We start from the raw sequence: 27117 nt of genomic DNA, 5'->3' as shown, positions 1-27117 counted from the left end.
TAAAGACAAGAGGCTGAATATCTTTAGACACATTCTAATCAAAAAACAACATTCGAGACCTAGACATAGAAGGTGCGTAAGTCTACGGCAAATCCGACAATGACAGTCTCAAGTTTTAATTCCCTAATTACTTAAAGTAAGTAAAATATATGTTTAAAAACATAAGATGTAGATCTTTGAAACACACTCAGTGAACCAAAGATCCAAGGTTATTGGTTTAACGACCACTCGTACGAAATCAAATAGATGAAATAGAGAATGTGGAAAAATCCCCTTACGAACAATTCACACATCCACCATTTCGGGCTGGGAAAAATTTTTCGAATGGAATCAAAGATCCAAACACCAGTTCTTAGAAATGTGTTTCGCCCTCTTCAACCTCTCTGGGCTCGTCGGTAAAGACAAGAGGCTGAATATCTTTAGACACATTCTAATCAAAAAACAACATTCGAGACCTAGACATAGAAGGTGCGTAAGTCTACGGCAAATCCGACAATGACAGTCTCAAGTTTTAATTCCCTAATTACTTAAAGTAAGTAAAATATATGTTTAAAAACATAAGATGTAGATCTTTGAAACACACTCAGTGAACCAAAGATCCAAGGTTATTGGTTTAACGACCACTCGTACGAAATCAAATAGATGAAATAGAGAATGTGGAAAAATCCCCTTACGAACAATTCACACATCCACCATTTCGGGCTGGGAAAAATTTTTCGAATAGAATCAAAGATCCAAACACCAGTTCTTAGAAATGTGTTTCGCCCTCTTCAACCTCTCTGGGCTCGTCGGTAAAGACAAGAGGCTGAATATCTTTAGACACATTCTAATCAAAAAACAACATTCGAGACCTAGACATAGAAGGTGCGTAAGTCTACGGCAAATCCGACAATGACAGTCTCAAGTTTTAATTCCCTAATTACTTAAAGTAAGTAAAATATATGTTTAAAAACATAAGATATAGATCTTTGAAACACACTCAGTGAACCAAAGATCCAAGGTTATTGGTTTAACGACCACTCGTACGAAATCAAATAGATGAAATAGAGAATGTGGAAAAATCCCCTTACGAACAATTCACACATCCACCATTTCGGGCTGGGAAAAATTTTTCGAATAGAATCAAAGATCCAAACACCAGTTCTTAGAAATGTGTTTCGCCCTCTTCAACCTCTCTGGGCTCGTCGGTAAAGACAAGAGGCTGAATATCTTTAGACACATTCTAATCAAAAAACAACATTCGAGACCGACTTACGCACCTTCTATGTCTAGGTCTCGAATGTTGTTTTTTGATTAGAATGTGTCTAAAGATATTCAGCCTCTTGTCTTTACCGACGAGCCCAGAGAGGTTGAAGAGGGCGAAACACATTTCTAAGAACTGGTGTTTGGATCTTTGATTCTATTCGAAAAATTTTTCCCAGCCCGAAATGGTGGATGTGTGAATTGTTCGTAAGGGGATTTTTCCACATTCTCTATTTCATCTATTTGATTTCGTACGAGTGGTCGTTAAACCAATAACCTTGGATCTTTGGTTCACTGAGTGTGTTTCAAAGATCTACATCTTATGTTTTTAAACATATATTTTACTTACTTTAAGTAATTAGGGAATTAAAACTTGAGACTGTCATTGTCGGATTTGCCGTAGACTTACGCACCTTCTATGTCTAGGTCTCGAATGTTGTTTTTTGATTAGAATGTGTCTAAAGATATTCAGCCTCTTGTCTTTACCGACGAGCCCAGAGAGGTTGAAGAGGGCGAAACACATTTCTAAGAACTGGTGTTTGGATCTTTGATTCTATTCGAAAAATTTTTCCCAGCCCGAAATGGTGGATGTGTGAATTGTTCGTAAGGGGATTTTTCCACATTCTCTATTTCATCTATTTGATTTCGTACGAGTGGTCGTTAAACCAATAACCTTGGATCTTTGGTTCACTGAGTGTGTTTCAAAGATCTACATCTTATGTTTTTAAACATATATTTTACTTACTTTAAGTAATTAGGGAATTAAAACTTGAGACTGTCATTGTCGGATTTGCCGTAGACTTACGCACCTTCTATGTCTAGGTCTCGAATGTTGTTTTTTGATTAGAATGTGTCTAAAGATATTCAGCCTCTTGTCTTTACCGACGAGCCCAGAGAGGTTGAAGAGGGCGAAACACATTTCTAAGAACTGGTGTTTGGATCTTTGATTCTATTCGAAAAATTTTTCCCAGCCCGAAATGGTGGATGTGTGAATTGTTCGTAAGGGGATTTTTCCACATTCTCTATTTCATCTATTTGATTTCGTACGAGTGGTCGTTAAACCAATAACCTTGGATCTTTGGTTCACTGAGTGTGTTTCAAAGATCTACATCTTATGTTTTTAAATATATATATTGATGTGATCTTGATTATTGATATGAGATAATATTCTTATATGTCATTTAATTTAATCAATGTATTAATAATAATCTAATTAATTAACCAGATCACATATCAATATGTTTTCAATCTCAGGGCGAATTATAAAATTAATTACTTACTCTCGTGGCTTCTAAGTATTTCTCAATGGTTCCTAATCGGGATAGGAAAGAAAAGAGTAAAATAATACACACATATGGGTTACAATTATAATCAAAATATTGTTTATTTTATTTAAATGGCAATCACTGCTTAATATTTGCTAGATCTTATTATTCTTAAACATAACATTTACAAATGGGAATCTTATTTCCTTTTGGTTTCCAATTGAAAGTTTTTATTAACATTTAACTATTAGGATTTATTAGCAACAATTCTATTTAAGTTTGATGAAGCTTTTCTGATATTATTTATTATGTTCTTCAATTTATAATGTGGTATTTAATACGAAAAACCCATACATTCATGTCCAAACAAATGAGACTGACCTTTTTCTGGTGAACTGAGAATGTCTTCACACAAGACCCGTTTCCTGCTATCCTTGGCTGCGATCAAAACCTCGTCCTGGCTTTCAGTAATGTTCTCCTTTGAAAACTAGCTCGTATAGCTCTCGTTCATGCTTCTGTCGTGATGCTGTATTCTACCTTTTTCGAAACTGCAATCAGCTACCGGGACACTCTTGGCTCAAGGAGGTTCTTTTACTCTCAACCTGGCCTACCTCTCGTTCCACGATAGATACTCCACACTCACGGAACTACATCGGCTTTCTCACTCTCCGTACACTACCGTCTACCACAGGACTTCCCTTCTCGACAGCTCAAAACATTCTGATCTATCTTTTTCATTCATTCCCCTACTTTCTAAATATCCCTTCCAGATTCACAAATCAAACTTCCACCACCAACTCTCATTCGCAGTATTTCTCAAAACCAATTTTTAATCTTTCTAAATATGCTTAATGGATTTCCAAAAAAAATAGTTAATTCCCATTCTAAAATTACTTTCTACTATTTACAAAATTTAATGACCTATTATCTACTTCAAATGAGTCTTATTTAGCATAGGCTAATGATCGAACCTTCCACGAACAACGATAATGACCTATTATCGATTTCACTTAAGTTTTATTTAGCATAGGCTAATGATCGAACCTTCCGCGAACAACGATAATGGTACGCGCCATTCACTTTGTTTATTCTAAGCGTATTGTCCCGAGTTTCGTTTAATCACTTCTTAAAATTAAATATAACAATTTGTTGTATACAGGTTGTTCTAAATTTATATGCCCGTGGTTGAGAAAATTGAAAATATTTTATATTAAATTGAATTCTGCTTATAATTATCAAAATTTAATTTTCAGATCAAATAGAAATATAACAAATCCCCGCCTTGTATTCGATAAAATTTATCTGCATTTTTAAATAAATTTTCTCGAGGCAAAACCAACTCCCTGTATATTTCCTTACTTTAATCTACGTCTTATACCCCTTCTTCTTGTATTACTCTAATTTGTCCCACCTGTAGAGTAATTGTTTCCTTATTTTCAGTGTCCTCATCCTGTGTTAGAGTGTCGGCTATTATGTTGTCTTTCCCTTTTTCCCATATCAATCTTCTGTCTTTTTCCTCAGATTTTTCACATACTTTTACCGTGTATTCTGCATCCTCGTTTTCATATGCCTACTCTTCAAATGCCACTGTTTCGATCATATTTTTTTCGCTTTCATTTGTTAGCTTTATTTCTTCTTCTCCTGAGCTCATCTCTTCTTTTGAGGAATCCCAGTTTTCTTTTGCTTTTGATACTCTCAATTTTTCTTCTTCTGGGCTCAACTCTTCTTTTGAGGAGCCACAGGTTTCACTTTCTTTTGTCTTTTTCTGACTTTTTCTCCCTTTTCTTCTTTGTCCTTGCTTCGTTGCCAAATTCATTTCCACTGTTTGTTCTTTACCTGATTCGTCCGTATTTTGTTTCTCCTGTTCCTTGTCCTGTTCTTCTTCTTTTTCTTCTGTTAGATTCATCGTATTATTTTTAAAATCTATCACTACATGTTTTTCTGCCAATTCGTCAACTCCTACTATCATGTCATGTGACATGTTTGGCATTATTACACATTGTAGTGCATACATCTTCTTACCCAGTCGTACCATTACTCGTATGCCTTCATTTATAGTTGCCAATGTCCGTTTTTTTGCGCCCACTAAATTTACCCTAGGTATTTTGTAAATTAAATTTGTTAAGTTAACTTCTTCTATTAGTTTTCTGTTGACCAATGTTATTTCAGATCCAGTGTCTATCATAATTTTAATTGGTTTCTCGTTGATAAATCCATCCACAAATTTTAAATTAACTCCATTTTTCTTTTCGTTGTTTCCTGCCAATTTAATAAACTCCTTGGGGTGACAAAAGATTCCTGTTTGATTTTTGGTTTTTAGTGAGCGCCGTCGTGAAAAGACGCCGGTTGCTCATCGTTGTTTATATTTTCGTCATAATGTCTCTCTCCGTCATATTCATCTGTCTGGGTATTATTTACTTCTCTTCTATTTTCTCTTGGTCTGTCGGATCTGTTTCGGTTTTCTCGATATCCCTGTTCATTTTGTCTACCATTATTTCTGTTTTCTTGATTTGAGCGTGTGGTGTTTCTATTCTGGTATTCTCGATTTCTGTCCTCATTCCATTGCCTATTTCTTTGTTCATAATTTCCTCTTCCGTTGTCTCTATTTTCGTTTTCCCTTCTGGGATTAAAATCTCGTCTTGTATAGTCCCTCCTATTTTGATTTCTATCTCTGTAATCCTGTGTTTCTCGGGGCCTGTAATCTTCTCGCGACCTTCTTGATTTTCTTTCTCTTAAACGTGATTCTCTTATTTGTAGGAATTGGCATAAACTAGTAGTCTTTGTAGTTTTGCACAATGTGATATGGTCTTCCAGCGTTTCTTCGAAATGTCTTGCAATCAGTTCGACTAATTGTTCCGATGAGTAATTATATTGTAAATGTTTTGCATTATTGTAAATTTGCAAAGCATATGTCCTTTCTGATACACCCATCCTATCATTGTATTTCCCATTTTGCAATTCCTTGTTAATTTCCAATTGTTGGACTTTTCCCCAGAAATAATTCAAAAATTTTTGTTCAAATTGTTGCCAATTGCCGAATTCTTCTTCTTTGCTATCGAACCATAGGCTTGCTTCATATTTGAGATGGTTTCTGATAGTTTCTTTTGCTGTTTCGAAATTTCCGATGTGCTGTATTTTCTTTTTCAGGCTATTTATGAACGGCACTGGGTGTAATCTTCTTACATCCCCGCCAAACCGTATCTTCACGTCATCTGTGCTATGTATAACCATTTCTCTTCTTTCTCCGATATTCTGTTGCGTCCTGTTTTCGGTGACTTGTTTTTCTATTTCTGTGATTCTTTTTTCCACTTCTTCTCTGTCTACTTGAATAGCATTTTCCAGCTTGTTTTCCAAACTTTCCATTTCTTTTTTCTGGCAATTCGTTAACTCCTTCATTTTCATTTCTTGTTCTTGCATGTGATCTTTAATTTTCATTTCATACTTTTCTATGCGTTCCTCCATTTTCTTGTTGTTCTCTTCTATTGCTTGTTTCATTTTTTTTGTGTTTCATCCATTTTTTGGTCCAATTTTTGTTGTGTTTCATCCATTTTTTGATCCACTTTATCCATTTTCTTTGATGTTTCTTCCATGGCTTGTTTCGTTTCACGTTGATTTTCATCCATTTTTTGTTGTGTTTCATCCATTTTTTGTTGTGTTTCATCCATTTTTTGATCCACTTTATCCATTTTCTTTGATGTTTCTTCCTGATTTTTATCCATTGTCCTTTTGCTTCATCCATTGCTTGTTTTGTTTCTCTTTGATTGTCATCCAGTTTTTGTGACTGGAGTTGCATCAGTTGTAATAGTTTATCTATTCCTGATAATTCTTGCTGTTCTGATGCCATGATTGTCGTGTCTAAAATATCTTCTTGGTCTGAATGTTCTTTTTGTTTTTTGTTGTCTTTGCTTTGGCTTCTTGTCACAGACATTTGTTTTCAAGAAGTACTGTCCCCGCCAAATATGAAATTTTACTAGTATGTTACCAAGACGACTTTTTCTCACCCAAATATTATAAATTGTCAATAAATATATCAAATGCAAATATCGTAAAAATAAAATATTAAATCAGTTATGTAAAATTTGTACCTAAAGAGATCTAAAATTTTATGTTATCAAATGTAAGTATCTCACTTTTTTCCACAGACATATAAATTTTCAAATACCGGCTTTACTCTTTCTATCCTTCAAATTTGCCACTAGAAATACTTTACAATGCCCCACGTTGGGCGCCAGTTGATGTGATCTTGATTATTGATATGAGATAATATTCTTATATGTCATTTAATTTAATCAATGTATTAATAATAATCTAATTAATTAACCAGATCACATATCAATATGTTTTCAATCTCAGGGCGAATTATAAAATTAATTACTTACTCTCGTGGCTTCTAAGTATTTCTCAATGGTTCCTAATCGAGATAGGAAAGAAAAGAGTAAAATAATACACACATATGGGTTACAATTATAATCAAAATATTGTTTATTTTATTTAAATGGCAATCACTGCTTAATATTTGCTAGATCTTATTATTCTTAAACATAACATTTACAAATGGGAATCTTATTTCCTTTTGGTTTCCAATTGAAAGTTTTTATTAACATTTAACTATTAGGATTTATTAGCAACAATTCTATTTAAGTTTGATGAAGCTTTTCTGATATTATTTATTATGTTCTTCAATTTATAATGTGGTATTTAATACGAAAAACCCATACATTCATGTCCAAACAAATGAGACTGACCTTTTTCTGGTGAACTGAGAATGTCTTCACACAAGACCCGTTTCCTGCTATCCTTGGCTGCGATCAAAACCTCGTCCTGGCTTTCAGTAATGTTCTCCTTTGAAAACTAGCTCGTATAGCTCTCGTTCATGCTTCTGTCATGATGCTGTATTCTACCTTTTTCGAAACTGCAATCAGCTACCGGGACACTCTTGGCTCAAGGAGGTTCTTTTACTCTCAACCTGGCCTACCTCTCGTTCCACGATAGATACTCCACACTCACGGAACTACATCGGCTTTCTCACTCTCCGTACACTACCGTCTACCACAGGACTTCCCTTCTCGACAGCTCAAAACATTCTGATCTATCTTTTTCATTCATTCCCCTACTTTCTAAATATCCCTTCCAGATTCACAAATCAAACTTCCACCACCAACTCTCATTCGCAGTATTTCTCAAAACCAATTTTTAATCTTTCTAAATATGCTTAATGGATTTCCAAAAAAAATAGTTAATTCCCATTCTAAAATTACTTTCTACTATTTACAAAATTTAATGACCTATTATCTACTTCAAATGAGTCTTATTTAGCATAGGCTAATGATCGAATCTTCCACGAACAACGATAATGACCTATTATCGATTTCACTTAAGTTTTATTTAGCATAGGCTAATGATCGAACCTCCCGCGAACAACGATAATGGTACGCGCCATTCACTTTGTTTATTCTAAGCGTATTGTCCCGAGTTTCGTTTAATCACTTCTTAAAATTAAATATAACAATTTGTTGTATACAGGTTGTTCTAAATTTATATGCCCGTGGTTGAGAAAATTGAAAATATTTTATATTAAATTGAATTCTGCTTATAATTATCAAAATTTAATTTTCAGATCAAATAGAAATATAACAATATATATATATATATATATATATATATATATATATATATATATATATATATATATATATATATATAGTGGCTAAAACACCCCCGTGGGGGTAGCGCCGCCTTCACAGGCTCTCTAGATCCATGTTTTCGAGGTGGATCAGTCCTCCATTCTTCTTTTCTTAGACTGCATTACATATCCGGTTCCAGCTCCTTCTGTCTCTTGCTCTTTCTTCTGCATTTCTAATTCCCATATCCTCTAGATCTCGCTTCACCTCTCTATTATTTAGTAATATAAATATTATCGTAATTTTTTCTACAGAGTACCCAAAAAAATTGAAATTAAATTAATTCACACAAAAATAAGAATATCTGTAATTTATTAAATTAAAAATACATTTTTCTACAACCGTGTTAAAAATGCAATTTTTAGCACTCCATACGAGCGTTAAAAATACTACTTTAAGGCACTAGTGCTTTAATAGTATATTAAGTATGGAGAACGGTAAGGGTTTTATACCGATCGAAGACAATTGTTTGGAGGAGGAGCGGAGCGACGACTCCAATTATTGTCTGAGATCGGTTACCCGTAACGTTCGACATGCTTATAACGTTTTTTGCACGATTGATACCATTATAAATTATAAAATTAAACATTTTCGTCATATTGACTAGTTTCATTCATTTTATCAAGATAGATACTTTGGTTGTTAGGTAGTAACTAGGGTGCATAACAACAATGGAGAATTGAGTTTTTATTTAGTTGTCAATAATTTTAAGTACAATTTTGATTATTATAAATTAAAATATGAGCGAAAGTGAATTTGAAGAAATTGAACGGGCTTGGGAAGAAGGGTGTTCCACAATTATTCCCGAAAAATCCAAAATCCGTTATCAAAATACCTACCAAAGTTTTAAAAAATGGTGCGAAGGCAAGAATTTAAGAATCGAAGAAAAGACTCTATTGGCATATTTCGTTCAAAGACATATGCAGTTGAAAGCTCCTGGAAGCCTCTGGGCAGAATATTCAATGATTAAATTCACCGTTTTTCTTTATGATGGCATTGATATTTCCAAGTTTTCAACTTTGATCGCGTATTTGAAGAGAAAAAATGTTGGATACTACTAATGTATGCGATTCTGCAGGAGTTTCTGTTAGAAGTGAAACCACAGCCCAAACAAGTGGGATTTCATTAAATAATTTAACAAATTGTACCATAAGTTTCAATATTAATAAATAATTCGTTAGTTTTCTTTATTCTTTCAAAAAATAAATTAAAATTTAAGAGATTTTTTAACTCGACTTTTAACTTGTAAGTGAATTACTTACCGTCGAGTTGGAGTACTTACCGTCGAGTTGGAGTACTTACCGTCGAGTTGCTAGTAAATGTCACCTACTGACGTAAAATCTGTCACGGTAAACAGTCAAAAATGATCAATCGTGCAAAAAATATTTTTAAGGCACTGCAGTTCGTATTGACCGTATATGCAATTTTGATGTAATGTCAAAAAAATATAAAAATGGAATGTCAGTCAAGTTCAAGTAAAAGTTTTTGTAGATATTGTCCTGTAATTACGTTTGTAGAAAAAATATTGTATGATATGCGTGTTAAAAAGTAAATTTTTAAGGCACTCATGTGAATTGCAGAACTCGCTATCGCTCATTCTGCAAACTTTCAGATGCGTGCCTTAAACGTGTACTTTTAACACTTATATCATAAATAACTATTAACTGCTGTTATAAAATAAAAAAAAATGTTCGTTTGATAAATAAACTTTTATTCTAGCTTAAATTCAATGTTCAAGATGCCACACCCACCTGCATCTTAGCAGATTGAACATTGAATCTAATCGAAAAGCATTTATTCTGCTACAATTTGCGAAAACGTAATTTTAATTGAATCGTATAATCGTCTAAATATTTAATTTCTGAGTTGGACCGTACAATAAAATAATTATCGCTGTAATTTAAGAAAGCCATTCACAGCAGTTCATAGCGGAAAGAGTGGGTCTTACTCAGTCTGATGTCTCACAGATATGGAAGAGGGTTCTGGATACAAATTCGATACAAAATAAAGCTCGCTTTGGTAGTCCCTGAGTGATCAATGAGCAACAGAACAGATAAATCAGAATATCAATTCGGAGAGATTCTTCTATGCCTGTACCAGCCTCCAATCCTCCAAAGATACTTCAGGCTTGCTACAGGAGTCTCAGAGTGTCGTTGGCTATACCATAATAAGAAGAAGAATTTTAGATTCAGGTTTTATGAGTCGTCGACCAATAAGAATTCCTTAGCTACAACCTGGACATGTTTTGCACCGCCTCCAGTGGGCCCAAGAACGCATACAACTTCGTCAACAGTTTTGAAATTTTGTGCTTTTTCAGAAGAAACCACAATATGTAAACAGTGATATCTGACGAATTTACGTTTAGCGAGAGCCAACAAGAGCTTTACAACTAGCATACGCTCGTCACACCCTTCCTTTCTTCTTTTTCTTCTTCTTCTTCCTTCTTGAATGTAGGCTTTAAAGCCTGTTTATTCTTCAATATTAGCCTCCTAAAGTGTTTAAATTATCGCACCATCTTTTTCTTGGTCTGTCAATACTTCTTCGTCCATTTGGTGACTCATCTCGTGCTATTCGTACTATCCTATCCTCTGCCATTCTACTAATGCGTTACTAATGCGCCTACTAAAGAAATACTATTACTAATGGATGAACGACGACGACACAAGAATGACCCAGATGGCAGCAATATGTATAAAAACATTAACAGGCAAATAAAAGCAAAGATAAGAATAGCAAAAAATGAATGGCTTAAGCAACAATGTATCGATCTAGAACATTTACAACGACAGCACGACGATCGGAATTTACATAAAAAGCTTAAGGAGACTGCTGGAATATACAGAAAACGAAGACCAACTATTATAGTTAATCAGGATAACCAGGTAGTGCTAGGTGAAAAAGAGAAAATTCATATATGGGAAAACTACATTCAGGAGCTCTTTCATGACGAAAGACCCATGAGTGAAGTTTATACAGACGACCAGCTGACTGGCCCTTCAATTACTAAAGAGGAAATAGAAAAGGCAATATTATATTCAAAAAACAATAAGACACCTGGACCTGATGAAATCCCTTCAGAAATACTCAAACTACTAGATGAAAGGGGAATTTCAGCACTACATAAAATATTTAATTTTATTTATGAAACTGGTTGCTATCCTCAGCAATGGTTGCTCTCTACATTTATTCCCCTACCCAAAAAAGTCAATGCAAAAAGATGTGAGGATCACAGACTCATTAGCCTGATTAGTCACACTTTAAAAATATTCTTAAAAATACTACATCAAAGATTATACAAAAAATGTGAATGGAACATCAGTGATTCTCAGTTTGGGTTTAGGCAAGGTTTGGGAACAAGAGAAGCAATAGTAGCAACACAGGTGTTGGTCCAAAATTGTTACGATCAGAGGAAGGACGTATTCCTGTGCTTTCTAGACTACGAGAAAGCGTTTGATCGTGTCCAACATCACAAGTTAATGCAGATCCTCAAGAAGCTTGATATAGACCAAAAAGACATAAGATGCATTGAAAACTTGTACTGGTATCAGGCAGCACAATTAAAAATAGACAATTCTATATCCAAATCCATACATATAAGAAGGGGTGTTCGGCAGGGATGTGTGCTTTCCCCTCTTTTATTTAACATTTATTCGGAAGCCATATTTCAAGAGTCTTTGGAAGATGCAGAGATGGGAATCAAAGTGAATGGAGTATTAATCAACAACATACGATATGCTGATGATGCTGTCTTAATTTGCGACAACATAGCAGATCTTCAACAACTTGTCACTATAATCGGAGAATACAGTAAGCGAATGGGATTAGAGATTAATACCAAAAAGACCAAATTCATGATCATCTCCAGAAACTTGGATGCATTTGAAAACTCCACCATAACACTGAATACTAAGTCCATTGAGAGAGTGAGCAAATTCAAATACCTAGGAACGTGGCTTTTTGAAGACTGGGCATCGAACAGGGAAGTAAAATGTCGCATTGAGCAAGCTCGACAAGCTTTCGTAAAATTCAGGAAGGTACTGAGCTGCTCAGAGTTCGACCTTACACTGAGACTAAGGTTTACTAAATGCTACGTGTGGTCGGTGCTGCTATATGGCATAGAGGGCTGGACACTCAAAACGAGGGATATAAACAGATTAGAAGCCTTCGAAATGTGGCTTTATCGCCGTATCCTAAAGATACCATGGACGGCGAAAGTCACAAATGTGGATGTCCTTAAAAGAATCAACCAAGAACGTCAGCTTTTCGAAAACATCAAGAAAAGAAAAACGGCGTATTTGGGTCACATCATGCGAAACGAAAAATACCAGTTCCTTCAACTTATAATCCAGGGTAAAATTGAAGGCAAGAGAGGAATAGGACGCAAGAAAATGTCCTGGTTCCGAAACATAAGGCAATGGACAGGGATTACCGACATACAATCACTGATCCACATTGCAAGAAACAGAGAGTTAATGGAAAATGTGATCGCCAACATCCATTAGTGGATTTGCATTTGAAGAAGAAGAAGTTCGTTCCACTCCTGTTTCCGTTTTGTCACCCATGCATTTACGTCTTCTACATTGCACGATCTTCTTATGTTTTCGCTTGTCTCCTTATCCAACAGACTTTTCCCTGATATTCGTTGAAGTATTTTCATCTCTGTTGTTTCTAGTAGTCGTCTGGTTTTAGATGTGTCAGGTCTTGTGTCCGCCGTGTATGTCAATATGGGTCCAATTGCTGCTTTATAGATTATTGCTTTTGTGTCTTGTTTTAAGTATTTGTACTTCCAGATTGTGTCATTAAGAGATCCTGCCGCTTTATTTGCTTTTCAGATTTGTTGTCGTACTTCTTCGACATCTCCGTAACTGGTTATATCTATTCCCAAATATGTAAACCTTGCTTCTTGCTTTATTATTTCCCCATCAATTTCGATTTTACATCGCAGTGGTACACTTCCTTTCACTGGTGGCAATATTTTTGGGGTATTATGGCAGGTGGACTCACGTAATTGATGGATATTGACGAGAACAGGACAAAAATGTGTATATCATACGACTCGTGTGGATCTTGGTCTTGTGAATCATGTGGAACCACCCACAGCGAGAAGCTGTGGGTGCAATTTTCGTATTCATGGATGAAAACGCCTGTCCACTTAGGACTCGAGCGGTTAATGACTATCTTGAGACAAGGTATTCGCCGTTTGTAGTGGCCTGCGATGTCTCCAGATATAAACTCAAGTGAACATGCATGGTATGTGCTCTCCAGAGCTATTTGTGTCCATTTGTGAAGGAATCCTCCAAGAAACCATCATGAACTTACTACAATCGCCTGTAGAGGAGAATCGAAGAATCTGCCACGGGAAATGATTTATCGACTTGCTAGGAGCCAGAAATATTATACGATATTAAAACTGTTAAATACATTTTAATTAGAATTTTTTTTTTAATTTTTCATTTTTTATTTATTAGAAAAAACCAGTAGGTATCTCTATTAAAACAAAAATATCTGATAGCGTTATATTTCTTTATAAATGATCTGTAGCAGTAGTTTCTGAAAATAGTTAAGGTGATACAGTAGCGATCAACAGGTAGCCAAAACGCGTTCCAAGATTGCGGCTGTAATTTTGAATATTTTTTCGAGATATTTGGCACACGTATTCGTAATATAATAAAGAATGGCGGTACAGAGCCCAATTTAAAAAATATATTAATATGTGGAAATTACTCTGTAATTAAATACAATATTAAAAAAACGAGCCTGTAGCGCCATTAAGAAGAACAAAAAAATACACTTTCTTCAAATAAACTTTTTTATCCGATGCCTAGAGTTTGTGTCATTTTGGAACTACTAATGAAATAAAAAATTTTAGTAGTTCAAAAATGACACAAAATCTAGGCATCGGATAAAAAAAGTTTATTTAAAGAAAGTGTATTTTTTTGTTCTTCTTAATGGCGGTACAGGCTCGTTTTTTTAATATTGTATTTAATTACAGAGTAATTTCCACATATTAATATATTTTTCAAATTGGGCTCTGTACCGCCATTCTTTATTATATTACGAATACGTGTGCCAAATATCTCGAAAAAATATTCAAAATTACAGCCGCAATCTTGGAACGCGTTTTCGCTACCTGTTGATTGCTACTGTGTCCTCTTAATAATAATAGCTAAAACTTTGATGCATAAGTTTTAAAACTATATGTATACTATTAATCATATTATTTCAAAATATGGAGAAATATTATCGAAACAATATTTTTCCAATTCCAATAAAGCACCCAAACACCCACTAAACAAAGTTTTATTTATTCTTTCCCATTGTCCAAACCAGACGTTGGAAAAAACTGATCTATTACTATGACTTCATTATTTCTTGACAATAATAATAACAATAAGTGTCGCAATCAGCAATAAATAACAATATCATCTGGATTTATGTACAAATAAATCATAATATTTTTATTTATTTATAAATAGTAAATACATAAAAAATGCTAAAAACCATACCTCGAATGTTGGATCTTTACCGTAGGTAGAAGGCCATGGACAAGAAGAATTAGAATTGGCTATAAAAGTACTCAACATTAAGGAGTCAGTATCAGTTCAAGTTCAAGAAATAAAGTGATTTTGTAAAAATGTTCATGGTAAGCGATATTCTGAATTTAAAACACGTAAACATAATAATTGATTGTTTTGATTTATCATTTTTATTTTTTAATGAATACGCAACATTTTTGGGCAAATAAGCTAATATTTTATTAACTTGATTATTTTTTACTGATTTTAATTTCAAAACCTGTAGTAAGATTTTTCATCACGTGTTTAATTCTGTCCAATCAGATTATTATTATACCGGGAATATTCTACCTAGCTTAATATTCGGCGAATATTTTTAGGTAGATTGTTTCCGTTTAATTACAACGATTTTTCTAGTTTTGACAACTGTCACATGTAAGAAAAGGTACACGACAATTAGACCGAAATCATTAGACCGAAAGCAGTAGACCGAACTCATTAGACCGAAAAGCACTTTACCGAAACCTCACTAGACCGAACAGCATTAGACCGAAATGGTACATAAATTTAAAAAGTTTGCAGTAAATTATGCTAAGATTTTGTATATCTCTCTTTTGTTTATTGTATTTTTCTTGTATTATTTTATAATATAGACTGTGTAAATTGTTACTCTGTACAGTCTGATATGAAATAATTTTCATCCGTTAAACAAATTAGTGAAGGTAAATACAAATTAAGGGTAGAGTGATGTTAACACCATTTTAACTGTTTATAATAACCATCTAAATAACATTTAGTTGTAATTACATTAGTCTTATCTCTTTTACTGCGACAAGTAAAAAGAACTGCTTTTCGGTCTTCTGCTGTTCGGTCTAGTGAGGTTTCGGTAAAGTGCTTTTCGGTCTAACGAGTTCGGTCTACTGCTTTCGGTCTAATGATTTCGGTCTCTTTACAGTAAACCGTAAGAAAATGAACCATAAGATACTTTTAGTCTTCATTTAAAATCTAATTGTCACGAGGGCAATACAAATCGTTAATATTAAGCGCTCGAGTGTAATTCGCTAAGATTATTTCATGAATATAAATATTATGTATTTCATTAAAACTGTAGCTATAAATAATTTTAACTAATATTGTATTGATATTTTTCTGAAAATTTGCTAAACCGTGCTATTCACTTTGACAAGTTGAAAAACATTAATTGTGATAAATGTCACTGAATGTTTATTTAAAAGATTTGAATTTTGTAAAAGTATTAAAAATAAAATGAAAGAGAGCTTGTTTCATTTTGATTCAGAGATGATCCATCGTCCCTAGTAGGGCTACATTGAAAACTCCAGTCGTAACTTTGTTTCTTACAACTTTCTCTTTATTCTGCATATTTATTTAGCTCTTACTATATTTTTTGACCTCCATCATATATCAGTAGGGTTGCGTGCTGTCTCCACTAAAATACTGCTTCACTGTAGACATTGAAAAGTCTACAGTGAAGCGGTATTTCACGAAGAGCTCTCAGATTCAATAGAAGGTATACATATCTATCAATGGAGAAGTTCTAAACAACTTACGTTTTGCAGACGATACAGTAATAATAACGGATAACAACAATGATTTACAGAACGTAATGCAACGCCTTAATGAACGCTGTCGTGAGTACGGACTGAAGATGAATTAAAAAAAAAACTAAATGCATGATCATAGCTAAATCAGCACACGCAAATATCCAATTAACTATTAAAGATACTGTAATTGAGGGTGTGGATAACTACAAATACTTAGGAACACGGCTAACATCAAATGTAGACCAAACCAAAGAAATTAAGACACGTATTGAAATAGCACGTGCATCATTCATTAAACTTAAAAAGTTTCTATGTTGTCGGGATATAAGGTTAGAACTACGCCTAAGAATGCTTCGATGTTCCGTGTTCTCTACTCTTCTTTATGGCTTGGAAGCGTGGACATTGAAACAAGTCCATTTGAATAAGTTGGCCGCCTTTGAATTTTGGTGTTACAGAAGAATTCTACGAATATCATGGATTCAAAGAATGACCAACGTGGAAGTAACTAGAAGGATAGGAAATCAACCGGAAATAATACTAACTATCAAAAGATGAAAACTTGAATACTTGGGACATGTGATGAAAGGGCAAAAATACTCATTATTACAACTTATTCTGCAAGGCAACATCCGAGGAAAGCGAAATGTGGGAAGACGAAGACCATCCTGGCTTAAGAACTTACGGGAATGGTTCGAATGCAGTAGTGCCGAGCTATTTAGAGCGGCAGTCAACAGGGTCCGCATTGCCATGATGATTTCCAACCTTAGGAACTAATTTGACACTGTATTGTTTAATCAATTAAGGTTTTTCCAAATACAGAGAATGCAATGGAGCTTGGACCTGCATGGAGCCTATGGACCTATGGAGATCTTTTGTGCATACCTTAATCTAGTTAAACTCTAGGATGCCAATACTTCTGATGAAATTGATTAGCATCCTAGGTGACTTGTTTCCTATGTCAGAGGGCGTTAGGGTGACCTCTTCTAGGAATTTTAGTCGTTTGCAGAACAGTGCTACGTAATTGCATATAATGTGTGCTGCCGTTTCTTTTTCTTTGTCACAGAAACGACAGTTCTCACTATCTGATTTGCCCATTTTTGAGATGATATCTCTGAGGGCAGTGACCATTTTTATATCTTTTTTACTCATTTCGAGAAGGCGGTTTGTTGCACAAGGCGACACCTTTATTAGCCTTTTTGCTGGCCTTTATCCTGGTGTGTTGGACCAGTATAGTTGTAGTTGATTGAGTTCCCAGGTCCGGAGTTCCTTTCTTATGTGGCTTTTTGGTAGTCCACACAAGTGTTCTGGACCTTGGAATGGGGTATTGGCCCCTTCTTTTGCGAGGCTATCAGCTTTCTCATTTCCTGAAATTCCATTGTGACCTGGCACCCACATCAAAGTTACTTTGTTGCGTTCCGCCAGCTTCTTAAGGGATTGTTTACAGTCCCAAACCAACTTTGACTCACAAGTAAATGACTTTAGAGCCTTTAAGGTAGCTTGGCTATCTGATAAAATGAAGACTTTTGGCCTACTAGTGTCTCAATTAAGACATTCTTGAGCACTAATCTGTATGGCATGTATTTCTGCCTGAAAGATAGTTGGGCCGTTTCCAAGAGATTTGGATAGCCTGAAATTTAGCCTAGTAACTCCCACTCCTGCCCTTTCATCTATCTTAGATCCATCCGTATACCATACGAGTGAACCTTCCTCCAGTTTCAGTTCAACTGCTTCATCCATTTGGTGGTTTTTTATGACCACTTCAAATGGTGTTTCGAAGTCGAATTTGAATGGTATGACATCTGTCAGCTTATCCTTAGATTTCAAAGGAATTTCTTCCAAGATTTTAAGATGGCCCACTAGATCGCCAGGTTTCATTATTTGTGTCTGTCGCAGTTTTAAGCTCTGCTCCTTATGCAGAACTGCAGGGGAGGAGGGTTCAGCATCGCTCCCCTGCAGTTCCCCCCCAAATGTTGACATTGCCCCTGTGATTCCCAGACAAGCTAGCCGCTGCACTTTTTGCAGTTTGGCGTTAGCTGTTGTTTGTTGTATTTTTGGTCACCATACGAGTGATGCGTATGTAACCATCGGCCTAATAATCGTTTTATATATCCAGAGAGTTATTTTCGGTTTTAGGCCCCAAGTCTTTCCAAATGTCTTGCGGCAGGTCCAACTTGCCACCAAGGCCCTGGATAAGATTTTTTCAATATGACTATTCCAGGTGAGTCTAAGTTCAAGGTTATGTTTATATGGGATTAGGAAGAGTTTGGCCGTAATGGCAATTACATTTTTTTACATTCCCATCCAATTAATTACATTTTTTCCTAAAAAGTAATTGACGTTTCGATTTTCGTTCCGGAAATGGTTTTCAAAAGATTTATGGGAAAATATTGAAAATATGTTATTATGACATTATATACCTACATTTTTTCAACACAAATGTGTTGAACTTTTTTTCAACACATTTTCTCATTAATCTTTTGAAAACGACTTCCGGAGTGATAATCGAATCATTAAATATTTTTTAGGCAAAAATGCAATTGTCATTACAACCAAACTGTGGCTTCTTCTTCTCGATGTGTCTATCCGTGACGAATGTTGGCGATCATGATGGCACTTTTTATTTTATCTGCAGCAGCGCGGGAAAGCTGCACATATGTTGTGTTGAACTAGGTTCTTAGGTTCGTCAACCAGGATGTTCTTCTTCTTGAACCTTGCTTTCCAAATATCTTTCCTTGTACAATGGCCTGTAAGAGAGCATATCTGGATTCATTTCGCATAATGTTTCCAAAGTATTCTAACTTTGAAGATTTGATGGTGGTCAGTACCTCTGGGTTCTTCTTCATTCTTCTTAGGATCTCCTCATTTCTGACCCGTTCAGTCCACGGGATTTTAGGAATTATCCGATATAGCCACATCTCAAATGCTTTTAATTTTCTACACATATCTTCGTTCAAGGTCAATGATTCAATGACATAAAAAGGACAGAGAAGACATAGCATCGCAGCATTCTTCTGTGGCATATACATAAACGTAATATTTAACAGAAAATATAAAATTATTAAGTAGATATAAATTATTCAAGTCGTTTGCAGATTTTTGTTTAGAAAAGTATATTTACAACTGTGAAATATAAATCACTAAACATTTATTTTGTATTTGTTACATAATATGGATTCTTTAAATGTTGGCGTTTTTCTTCTGTTTTAGAAACTTTTCTTTTTGTGTGCCATCCTGGCTATCGCCATGGCAGCTCCAGCTAAGCTGGCTAATCCTGCGGCTGATTTAGAACCAGCAGCGTCTGCGCATTATGGTTATGGTGGAGGATATGGTGATTATGGAGGAGGATACGGTGGTTATGGAGGATATGGTGGTATTGGCGTATATCTAGGCGGATATGGCGGTTATGGAGGATATGGAGGTTATGGCGGATACGGAGATTACGGAGGATATGGTGGATGGGGACATCACCACCACCATCACCATGGATAAATAAATAAAATAGATATTTTCAATTAATGTAATAATTTTAACCTGTAAATAATAGAATAAATGTAACAAATAAAATGTACAAATACTTTATTCTGGAATATTTATTAACTTCACATTGATAAACAATTTCATTATTATAATTGATGGATTCGACCGTTACTTGATGGAAGTTTATTTTATCTAACAATAAAACACTAAAAACGTTTGTTTTCTATACTTCCACAAAATTTATTATATCTATGTGACTACAGCTGTTTCGACAGAGTGCCTTTCTCAAGTGATTTAGTTTACTATGGGTTTGCATAAATCAAGACTATTTTAAATTTAATAATCAAATATACACAAACAACAGTGCAATACTTATTATGGGTAACCTCTAAGCCCATTGCTATCAGATATATTTATGAACCAGCTTGAAACAACAATTTCCAAACATCCCGTATTTAAAGAGTTCTTATATTGGTGGAGAAACGTGGATGATATACTAGTATGCTTTACAGGAACTAACAGGCAACTTGACCAATTTATATCATACATTAATAATTCACATCATAGTAATATTGAGTTTACGATAGAAACAGAACAGAATAAGTCCATAAACTTTCTAGATGTACAATTACCAGACTACACAACAAACATGAGTTCTCCGTATATCATAAACCTACCCATACTGACACAACTATAAACAATTCATCATCCCATTCTACACAACACAAATTAGCAGCCTACCATAGCATGATACATAGACTGACCGAAATTCCCATATCAAAAAATAACTTCGAAATAAAACTGAACATCATTAAACAAATAACAGTAAACAATGGCTATAACGAACAAACAATTAATAACATTTTAAACCAAAAACTCCATAAGAAAGCTCTGAAATTAGTCTATCCACCACCACAGAAAGAACCCAGTACCTTCTGCTCTGTCACATATACTGGCAAGATAACAACAAAAATAGCCACATACATAAAAAAGAAAGGGATAACACCAGCTTTCAGAAATAAAAACAACTTAAGCAAATATATTAAGAACAATAAGAGCCGAAAGAGAAAACAACTACAGAGTGGTGTCTACAAACTAACTTGTGGTGACTGTCCGAAAACTTACATCGGTCAAACTGGCAGAACCTTTGACAAACGGAGAGCAGAACACAGAAGGGCTTTCAACAATAGAAACACAGGCACTTCTACATAAGCACTTCACCTTCTAGATCATAATCATTCTTTTAATGAAGAGTTTCAAATTCTGCATATTCAAAATAAAGGCCATAAGCTATCTTATGCACTTCTCTTAGGCACTTCTACATAAGCACTTCACCTTCTAGATCATAATCATTCTTTTAATGAAGAGTTTCAAATTCTGCATATTCAAAATAAAGGCCATAAGCTATCTTTATTAGAATCTATGGAAATTAATCAATTAAAAGATACAGATATAATTCTGAATGACCAACTCGAGACAAACAGCTCCCCACTCCTCAACCTCTTCAGTTAAAGACTTTAAAAAGGCAAACCCATAGTAAACTAAATCTCTTGAGAAAGGCACTCTGCCGAAACAGCTGCAGTCACATAGTTATAATAAATTTTGTGGAAGTATAGGAAACAAACGTTTTCAGTGTTTTATTGTTATATTGCATTATTAGGTATTCAATCATTTAATTCTTGAAGACTATGAAACTGATACACATTTTTGTTCAATTCGATGTGAGTATATCAAAGTTTGAAGCTTCTTCTTCTTCATGTGCCATCTCCTCTAAGAAGGAAGAGGAGAGTAACCAACATGGCAGTTCGTACTTTCGATACCGCTCCTCTAAAGAGATCATCAGAAGTGCAGTTAAACCAAGCTTTCAAATGATTTTTAATGCACAAAGTGGAAAAAATGTTCCAGTTGCTTTATTTATTATAGGACGCCTGTTCAATTAAGCTACATTTTGAAAACAAAAAAGAATGTGTGTGTACTTTGTACGCACGTAAGAAGTTATACTTCTATTATATAATTTTTCAACGAAACTAATATACTTTAAACAGTTTATTTATATTTTATTTAAATATTAAACTAATTTTAATACTTACTACTTCTCAAAAATTTTTATTAAAACAGTGCCAAAAATTAAAATAATAAAAGAATAAAACACACACAAACAAACACATTGAAAAATGCCACAAATTATTTCTGAACAATGTAGGAAAAAATTTTAACTAAATACGTATTTTCTGAAAAAAAAATTATATAATAAATAAACTTACAATCATAAAATGTATAAAAAAAATAAAAGTTTCCATTGGGGTTCTAACCCGCTTATCAGCGCAGTTAGTATTGAAATTCATTCACCTTAAACTTTTACCCACGGAGACCATGTGTCATCATGTGCGAAGATCAACTAACTAAACGAATTAAACTTTTGACGGTTCTAAATTTAACCAAATTATTTTGAATTTGAATTGAAATTATTTAGAATTGAAAGAAATATTAAAATACAACAAAACATAGAGTAAGAAAACAATACATATATTAGGTGAATATTGATAGAAATTTTGATGGTAATCAAATTGTGTAAATCAAAGGGCCGGTTGTTCGAAGGCTAATCAACAATGATCACTATCAAATATTTTAATTACTGTCACAACTGTCAATGTCAACTTTGGTTGGGCTGCTGAAAACATAATGATTATAATTATGAGATTAGTTAATCAATTAACATAACAATTATTAACATAATTGACTAACTAATTTCACAATTGTAATTTCAATAATTATGTTTTCAGCAACCCAATCAAAGTTGACATTGACAGTTGTGACAGTAATTAAATATTTGATAATGATCATTTTTGATTAGCGTTCGAACAACCGGCCCAAAGCATTACATACTATTTTGGCAGCTTCTTTTTAAATTTTCCAAATAGGTAGGTACCTATAAAATTTTTTATTAGGATACTGAAACATTTACAATTATTACGTACCTGTCACTTTTAAAAACTATTTAAAAAGTCACTACAACATTATAAACTTGCTTTTTTCTCTGCCATCACAACAATAAAAACTAATATACACAACATTAATTTGTTTATCCAAAATCTCCATATTGAACAATAATTATTGACAGATGATTTTAACACCCAATCAGATCCCGTATAACGTTTATACCATACTGTCTGTGTGCACATGCGCGCAGTATTATTGTATTAAATAGTGTGTTGTTATGCCTTCTGGTCCCAATTAATTAAAACTCAGGTTTTCCGATAACATTATATTTAATTCGAAGCCGATGATTCACTACATAAGTTGTTTACAATATTAACTTGACCTATCCTATACGTGAATACCTTCCAACTACATCGATAATCATAATACCCTTTCTCGACCGAGTTAATGTTTATATACACATTTAAATAATAACAAAACATGACAATTCAATGTTACTTGCGGTTATTGAATCCAAGAACAGATACTACATGGATTAATGACTTTGAATGAGTTTTAAACATCTATTGTACAGGGTGATATTATAATACCATATTATGAAATTTAACTCTTAATCGCGCCTAAAGAAGTATAACTTCAATAAACCCACAATATCTTATAACGCGAATTTTTAACCAGTGTATACTTCCTGTTTTCACATGTGGCTTCCAAGTTTGGACACTTACAAAGGAGAATATCGACTAAGTGGCAAAGGCACAAATATCGATGGAAAGACAGATGCTACATATAAAACTTAAAAAAAAATCTGGATCAGAGCAGAGGAGTAGCCAAAGTGAAAGACGTTAAGGAACAGGTGGCAAAAATGAAAATTTGCAGGTCACACCATCCGACAAGCAGATGAAAGATGGAACAAGAAATAATCTACTGGCGACCATGAGAACATAAGAGAGGAAGAGCAAGGCCTCAGATGAGATGGAGCTACGACCTCAAAAAGCATGCCAGATCCAGATGGATGACCACAGCGCTGGATAGAAACCAGTGGAAACGAGAAGGGGAGGCCTACGTCCAAAGATGGATACATTAAGGCTCGAACATAGATAGAAGATAGTTCAATGGGAACCCTTCTTTTCACACCTTACAACCCTTCTCTCCTGTCGTTTCCCCATTACTGAGGATCGTGATTTCTTCCAATATTCCTAACAATGTTTCTCCATTGGTCTCTATCTTCAGCTGCTCTAAGAGCTTCGCAGAATGAGTTTCCAGCTGAATGCTTTATTTGGTCAGACCATCTAGTTGGTGATCCGAGATAGACCTAGACCCGAGATAGACAAAGGTGTTTACTATCTGGTATTCCTGTAATATGTTAGTCAGTTAAATAGTGTCAAATCTGTCGACCACCATTATTTTTGTCTTAGCTTTATTGATTTTCAGACCAACTTTATTGCTTTCGTACTCAACTTTTCACAGAAGATCAAACATTTCTTGCTCATTTGCTGCTATAAGTGTAGTGTCATCAGCAAATCTTAAATTGGAGATTTTTCTACCAGCTACTGTTACTCCACCGGCCCATCCTTCTAAAACCATCCTCATGACATGTTCACCTTCTTCTTCTTCTTCTTTATGTGCCGTCTTCTACCGAAGGTTGGCGACCATCAAACGATAGGTTTCTCTGTTTTGTGCCGCATGTATTATGTTCGCAGCTTCTGGTATTTGAAACCATTCTCTCAAGTTTCTCAGCCAGGATTTCTTCTTCCTGCCCAAACCTCTTCTACCTTCAATCTTGCCTTCGACGATAAGCTGTAGCAGACTGTACTTATCATTACGGAACACATGGCCCAGGTATGACGCTTTCCTCCTTTTAACAGTTGTTAACAATTCCAACTCTTTACCCATTCGTCTCAATACCTCTGTGTTGGTCACTCTGTCTGTCCAAGGAATTCTCAGTATGCGTCGATACCGCCACATTTCTAGAGCCGCTAACTTCTTTATAGTTGCTGCTGTTAACGTCCACCCTTCTACTCCGTAAAGTAGCGTAGAGAGTACATAGCATTTTGTGGCGCGCCATCGGAGGTTAACGCTTAGGTTGCGGTTGCTTAAGAGCTTTCTCATTTTTATGAATTTGGATCTTGCTATTTCAATTCGGATCCTAATCTCTACGTCTGGGTCCCACTTATCATTTACTGTATATCCCAGATATTTAAATCGGTGTACTCTTTCAATACGTTCGGCTTCAATATTCAGGTCGATATGTTGAATGTTCTTTTTACTGATCACCATAAATTTAGTTTTCTTTCTATTGATCTTCAGTCCAAATTGGTTGCCAGTTGTATTTACTCTATTTAGCATCATCTGTAAATCTTCGATGTTATCGGCTAGTATAACAGTATCATATACATGTTCACCATAAATGTTAAATAAGTCAGGTGACAACACGCATCCTTGTCTAACACCTCTCTCGGTCTTGAATTGGTTTGAGAACTTCTGATCTAGTCGTACTGTCGCTATATTAGACTGGTACAGATTTTTAATAAGTGTCACCAGGTGCATTGGTGCGCCCATTTCTATTAAAATTGACCACAGATTTATCCAGCTTACACAATCAAATGCCTTTTGGTAGTCAACGAAGCATATAATCATAGGTACTTGAAATTCTCCAGACTTTTCAATGAGTTGTCTCAGGTTCAGGATTTGTTCCCTTGTACCTTTACCCTTCACAAACCCCGCTTGTTCCTGAGGTATTTGGTAATGTAGATAGGTTTTTAATCTGTTTTTGATGATATGCAACAAGATTTTACTAGCATGTGTTATTAGTGACAGTGTGCGGTAGTTTTCACATCTGGTAGTAGTTCCTTTTTTGTGTAGTGGGATATAAATTGAGGTACACCAATCAGATGGCCATTTACCTGAATTCCAAACAGCGACACAGATAGAATGGATGATATATGTAATCCTTTGTCACCTAGTAACTGTAGTATTTCACATGGTATTGAATCAATGCCTGGGGATTTATTTCTCTTTAGTGATTTAATTGCATCTTTGACTTCAGCGAGTAAGACAGTAGGTTCTCTAGGGTAGTCAGAAGGCCACTGATTTTCTGCTGATACCTCGTTATTTTTATATAGCTCGCCACAGTAGTTTCGCCATGTTTCCAATATTTCATCAGTATCGGTCTTTAAATTACCTTCCTTATCTATTACAGACCACGTTTGAGGTTTAAATTCTCTGGTAAGGAGTTTGATCTTCTGGAATAAGTCCCTCGGTTCATTTCGACAGCCACGTTCCTCTATCTCTCTGCATATTTGAGAGATGTAATCAGCTTTATCTTTGCGGCACTGTTTTCTGATTTCTCTCAATACCGCTCTGTATTCATCGTTTGTGCCGTATCTAGTTTTACGTTCTTTTCTGCGTTGAATCACAGTCCACGTATTATCGGATATCCATGGCTTACGGCCAGTGGAAACCGCTGCCTCACAGTCTTTTGCAGCCTCGATTACCTTATCTTTGAGATAGATCCAAGTGCTCTCAGGCTCACTATCTACTTGGTCTAAAGAAAGAGCATCTTCTAGGTTTTGTTGGAAGTCATTGATTTTTGATGGACTTAGAGACATGACTTTTCTCTGGGTTGTTCTTTTGGGGACTTTGAAACGAAGTCGAACGTTCAGTACCAGGAGTTGATGATCGCTTCCACAGTCTGCGCCAGGAAATGTTTTACAGTTGATGGACGACGACTTCCATCTTGATCTTATTAGGATGTAGTCTATTTGATTCCTTGTTCGTCCATCTGGGCTGCGCCATGTGTATAATCTCCGTGGATGATGTTGATATAACGTGTTTGTAATTGTAAGATGTTGTTCTACACAGAACTCCACTAGACGGTCGCCATTCTCATTTCTCTGTCCCAGTCCATTTTTGCCCAGCACTCCTTCAATATTTTCATTAGATGACCCCACTTTAGCGTTAACCCTTACAACACTACAATTAAGGCATATATTCTATTGTTTCTCCAATCGATAAAACCTCTGCTTAAAAAATTCTTGTGACTGTAGCTCGAAGAATTCTTATATGACATTTATTTGTACTTATTCGTCTGACTGTCTTATTGACCTTTTTCAGTTACTTAAAGATGTGAAAATCGCAAGGTGGTTAATTTGGACTATAGGGTGGATGATCTAATATCCTCCATTTCTTTTGTTGTAGATTTTTTTTACTATATACTTCTCTGTAAACTCTATGAGCAAGGGTTGTTTATGCTAGAAAAACATATTAACAAGACCTTGCCATTTAACTGAACACTTTTCAAACAAATTATCATTTTTTTTCACAGTTTGGGCTACTCTAAGACGAAAGTTATTCTTGTGATTCATGTATAAATAAATTATAATATTTTCATTTATTAATAAATATGTAATAAATATTGTGTAAAAATGCTAAAACG

At 34.9% G+C, this 27117-nt stretch overlaps 1 protein-coding gene across 1 annotated transcript; it reads left to right on the top strand.

The window, feature by feature from the left end:
- The first annotated feature begins 14714 nt into the window (after positions 1–14714).
- Positions 14715–19844, top strand: LOC114338942 (keratin-associated protein 19-2-like). The gene is made up of 2 exons (XM_028289565.2): positions 14715–14831; positions 19473–19844. Exons 1-2 carry the CDS (start codon positions 14823–14825, stop codon positions 19752–19754), a joined length of 291 nt encoding a protein of 96 aa, XP_028145366.1. The 5' UTR covers positions 14715–14822; the 3' UTR covers positions 19755–19844.
- The last annotated feature ends 7273 nt before the right edge of the window (positions 19845–27117 follow it).

Source organism: Diabrotica virgifera, chromosome 4, assembly GCF_917563875.1.
Source record: "Diabrotica virgifera virgifera chromosome 4, PGI_DIABVI_V3a".
Lineage (NCBI taxonomy): Eukaryota > Metazoa > Arthropoda > Insecta > Coleoptera > Chrysomelidae > Diabrotica > Diabrotica virgifera.
The sequence above is the reverse complement of the archived record's forward strand: the minus strand, read 5'-3'. Positions and strand labels throughout refer to the sequence as shown.